This window comes from Pteropus vampyrus, unplaced genomic scaffold (assembly GCF_000151845.1).
Source record: "Pteropus vampyrus isolate Shadow unplaced genomic scaffold, Pvam_2.0 Scaffold110, whole genome shotgun sequence".
NCBI classification, from domain to species: domain Eukaryota; kingdom Metazoa; phylum Chordata; class Mammalia; order Chiroptera; family Pteropodidae; genus Pteropus; species Pteropus vampyrus.
Window position 1 is genome coordinate 1,975,923 of NW_011888891.1, and position 5,079 is coordinate 1,981,001.

At 37.4% G+C, this 5,079-nt stretch overlaps 1 protein-coding gene across 1 annotated transcript in view; it reads left to right on the forward strand.

Moving 5' to 3' along the window:
- ZW10 (zw10 kinetochore protein) overlaps positions 1-5,079 on the forward strand; it is a 48,546-nt gene that overhangs the window by 16,942 nt on the left and 26,525 nt on the right. The window contains exons 3-7 of the mRNA XM_011365380.2: positions 2,130-2,231; positions 2,412-2,489; positions 2,640-2,799; positions 3,824-3,976; positions 4,406-4,594. Of these exons, the coding sequence (XP_011363682.1) occupies positions 2,130-2,231; positions 2,412-2,489; positions 2,640-2,799; positions 3,824-3,976; positions 4,406-4,594 (682 nt within the window). The remainder of the gene's footprint in view (positions 1-2,129; positions 2,232-2,411; positions 2,490-2,639; positions 2,800-3,823; positions 3,977-4,405; positions 4,595-5,079) is intronic.

Genomic DNA, 5,079 nt, shown 5'->3' on the forward strand with positions numbered 1-5,079 from the left:
AGGCCGATTCTACAACCTGAGATCTACTTCCCTGGTATAGTCTGTCAAGAACCGGGAAGGGGATCTGAGATTTTAACCTATCTGCAAATCAGCAAGTTACCTTGACAGTTTCATGGCTGTGGGTGAGAGATGAAGGACAGTTTATTATTCACAGCAGTAGCCACAATATGAACATTGTTGCACAGTACCCCGATCCCTAATTCCTAAGGGACAGTGTGCAGTTATAGAAGAGAACTCCGGAGTTTAAGGGACCTGAATCTCTTATAATGAGTAGTAAGCATGCCTGGAGGGAAACACCATCTCTGTTTTCCAAGCTGTTTACTACACAAACATCCTTGAAAAGATAGTCCAGAACTAAAGACAGTCATTGCTTCCTTTGCAAGACAGTACAGAAATGTGAGACTCATAAAGAATTGTCTTCCAGCGGTTTGTAGAGCAGCAGAATTGCCAACACCTGGTGGCTTGTTAGAAGTGGAGGCTCTCGGGCCCCATCCCAGACTTACTGAATCAGCCTATGCTTTAATAAGATTCACTAGGTGTTATGCATGTATGTTACAGTTTGAGAAGCACTGCTGTAGGATTTTCTTTGCATGGTTGAAATTAGTCTCTCCCCATGTTCAGATTATAGCTGGAGGTTAAGGGCAAAGAGAGGGTACAGAGGAGGCGCATCTGTTTTCTTAGGATTCAAACTTGGAAATAATGCATACCACTTCTGCTTAAATGCCATTGGTGAGATCTTAGACACTGGTCAGATCTAATTGTGAGGGAAGCTAGAATATAGTCTAGTTGGGTAGCCATGTGGTGTTACTGTGGGAGAGTCAGAGAACGGATTTCAGTGAACAGTTTGCATATCACCCCATCCATGTACACGTTTGGAGGTTAGGAAAGTGATGTGGACTTGAGTTAGCAGCACTTAGAAACTGAAGCCCTGGGAATGGATGAGCTTGCCCAGAGGGTGTGAATAGAGCAGAGTTTCTCAACCTATGCACTGTCGATATTTGGAGCTGGGTACTCCTTTGCTGTGGAGGCTGTCCTGTACATTGTAAGATGTTTAGCAGTATCCTTGCCTCTACTCACTATATACCAAACTCCTTCAGTGGTGACAAGTCTAAATGTTCCTGGAAGGATGTCGGACAAAAAAGCCTTATTTTTTGGAAACCACTGGTTCGGAATAAGAAGGGGGCCAGGAAGAAAGGAATATCGGTATTTATGAAGTGGGAAAATGAAGCTCCTAAAATAAAATGAAAAGGAATGGCCAAAGAAAAGGAGGAAAATCAGTAAGTAGAGAATGGTGTTATAGAGTGAAGGGAAGGTAATTATCAGCGTACTGAAATAGTTAAATATTGATGATATATGCTTTGGATTTAGCAACAGGGAGCTGATTGGTGTTTTTGGCACCAGCTGTTTGGAATAGTTTTGGTGGAATGGTTGGGGTAGAAACCAGATCACGGTGTGTTATAGAATGAATGAGGAGTGAAAAAGAACAGACAGTGAGTCTGTATTACTCTCGCAAGAAACTTGTTTGTGCGCAGGAGAGAAATAAGGTAGCTACTAAGGAATAGGGTGGTTGCTGAGGTAAAAGAAATTTTTCTTAAAGGTGGGGGTAATTTTAACACATTTAAATTTGATGGGAAGAGCCATGCTTTAGTGAAAGTATTCAGTCAGTATAACTTTCATGAATGAAGAATGAACAAGAGGGAGGTAAAAGATATAGAGGGGAGGAAATAATTTATAATACAAAGTCCCTGAAAAGGTGCGACAGAACAGGAGGTAGATTCTGACTCAACATAAAATCTTTCTAATAAAGCTATCCAATTGTAGAATGAGTTGGCAATGGGGAAACCCTTCTAGTAATCCAGGTGGATGAACTCTGGTGAAAGATAACTGCTTAAACTAAGACTAGGTGGTGACATGAGGATATTATGTTGATGGGAATGGGCATTCCTGCATTGGACAAGGGTTTGGACTAAGTGGACCAATCTTATTGCTTTTTATTCCAATCTTAACTGGCATTTAAATTTCAACATGAGTTATATCTACCTAATAAATCTTATTGATTAGCTATAAATTTTGTATTTCTTAGATATAGTATAGCATAAAAGTATACTTGTTTTTGATGTACAAATTAGGTCCGCCGGGATCTTCATGTATCAACCACTGAATTTACAGACTTGAAACAGCAATTGGAAAGAGACTCGGTAGTCCTCAGTTTGCTTAAACAGCTACAAGAGGTCAGTAAATTCAAATCAAACTTTAGTGTTTTGGTGGTGATAAAGTTTTTCCCCCAGTTGGTCTCATTATTAAATATGTATCCCCTGACTAGCATTTTTTCATATTTTAAAAACAAGCAGAGACTTGAAATAATAGAGTATATAAAATAAAATACCTAATAACTATACTTATCTTTTCAGTTTTCTACTGCTATTGAAGAATATAATTGTGCATTAGCAGAGAAGAAGTATGTCACTGCTGCTCACCGTCTAGAAGAGGTATTAGATGCTTTCTCCAAAGCATGAGCAATTACTACTATTTTTGTTTTTAGTAAATTTTGTGTTCCATGTATTTCTTATTATACAAATATATTGTAATTGCCCTGAGTCCAGACGGAATGTTTAACAGTGATTCCATTTCACTAATAGGCACAGAACTGCTTGAAGTTATTAAAATCCAGAAAATGCTTTGATTTAAAAATGTTGAAATCTCTCAGCATGGAGCTTACGATACAGAAACAGAACATACTGTATCACCTTGGAGAGGAGTGGCAGAAGCTGATTGTATGGAAGTTCCCACCATCAAAAGGTGCTACTGACCTCAGGTGGACAGCTTTGCTTAATCTGCCTGAACCAATTTGAACTTTGAATATATTCTAAATATTTTATGTTGGTAGATGAGAAGGTTTCATTAATCTCCCAAGTCACTATTAAGTTCTCATATTAAGCAAAATGCTTATTAGGACGAACTCATCTAGATTTCCAAAGTGTTCTCACTTTACTTCCCTTCCATCTTACTTTCTGTCCTTTCACTAGGAGCAGAGAAGAAGGAAGGTGATTGGGTGGGTGGGATCCATGTGATGAGGTTATGGTTGAGGAGGTGGTAGCAGTTTACCATCACACAAAGCTACTTCTGCATCGTAGGATGTACCTGTTTCCAGCAGCTCTAATACCAACAGTTTATCTTGGCTAGGATGCTTAAAGAAGCTGTTCAGCCATTCTCTCTCTTGCTTAGGAGAGAAAACAAGGGATCAGTGAGACAAGGATTTGGCTCAGTTTTTCTCAGTCCTTAGGATAAAATGGTGACAAATCATGAGAGCGGGGTGCTTTGCAAGATGAAGAAATAGGATAACTCTGATAACACATTTATTTTTGGTATTTTGAAGGAAATAATCTAGAAAACTTTAGATTGTGTATCCAAGCAGACTAAAATTAAGAGAAGATGGTAGCTGTATTCTTTGTTGTAACACACCTTCCAGTTAAATTTGTTTGGCAGGCCTTTCTCTTAGAACAAAGAAGAGGAGGTCTTAAGTGAAACTATGATCTCACTTCTCACTCCTTGCCTTCATTCAGTCATTCAGTACATATTTAATAAGCATTTATTGTAGGTGCATCATCTTGCTTCTGCACTTAGTTCAGTTATTTGAATATATTAAAACCTTTGTTTTAAAGTGATGCCGAGGACATAAATGTCATTAATATTTGATTGCATTAAAATTGTACTGTAATAAAACTACATATTTAGGAATCTCAGTAGAGAATCGGCTCTGAGGAATGGAAGCGGGAACATTTTACATTGCTGAGACAGCTGATATTTTTTCCCTTTTTCTTAGATACGAGCAACTTGGAATCTTGTCTACAAACAGAACTTCATTTATACACTGAACAGTCTCAAAACGAAGAGAAGACCCCTGTGCCACCAACCAGTTCTGTCCTCTTGGCATTTTCTATTCTAGGGGAGCTACATACCAAGCTTAAATCATTTGGTAAGACACACTACTTTGTGTCATTTACATGAAATCTCAGAAGACCCAATGTTAAAGAAATGACAGAAAAAAATTATAAAATATTCTCTGGATAATATTGATGGATCGTAAGTTTGACCTCATGATTCATCAAATGGAATTGTTGTAAATATTAGCCTTTTTATTAAGTGCTTAGATACTTTATTTCCTTGTTTTCTTTCTTTTTTCTTTTTTTCTTAAACTTTTGCAATTTATTTTATCTGATTTTTTGAATAATTTAAAAACCTGTAGATAATCTGGGAAACGTCAGTGGGAAAAATCTGCTTTGCAAGTGGTATGTAATGTTGTGATGTATATTCGTTGTTAGACTCAAAGGTCTTTTTTTTTTGACATGCTTTTATTTACAAGTTTCTTCTGGTGTTTTTTAATGAGTGTTCATATAATTTTCAGGTCAGATGCTGCTGAAGTATATTCTTAGGCCTTTGGCAACTTGCCCCTCCCTTTTTGCTGTGATAGAAAGGCAGCCTAACATCATTATTATTCGTTTTGAATCTGTGATGACTGACTTGGAACATCCATCACCATCTGAAGTTTTTGTGAAGATCAGACTGGTGTTGGAAGTGCTGCAGAAACAACTAGGTATGTTTCTCTAAGGCAGTGCTTTTATATTTTGGAAAACTCATTATGGTTTTTGAGAGTATTATTTCAGAGTGGATAAAAATGCCCACAATCTGAGTGAATGGAGGATCAGACGTGAGTAGATTTTGTCATGGGAAAAATGTAGTTACCTTCTTATTTCTTGCTCTGCTTTGTATTCCTTCTCTGCCCTGTATTGACAAATAGGGTTATCAGTGGTACCCCCAGATTCAGTATTTGTTAAATTGAGTTGAATTCTAGGATGCCCTTCTCTCACTTGACTCCTGGTAACATCACATTTTAGGACTTTTGCTTTAATCATAGGAGAAGCAGAAAAGAACCAAGTGTTATTTTACATATTTCAGTGGAAAAATCCCTTAACCTGACATAAACAAACTAGATTTAACATATGAATGAATTATATTCCAACTCAAACTGTTGGTTAGCTCTTTATGTATTCACAGTTGAAATAGCCAGTTTCTGTGTTG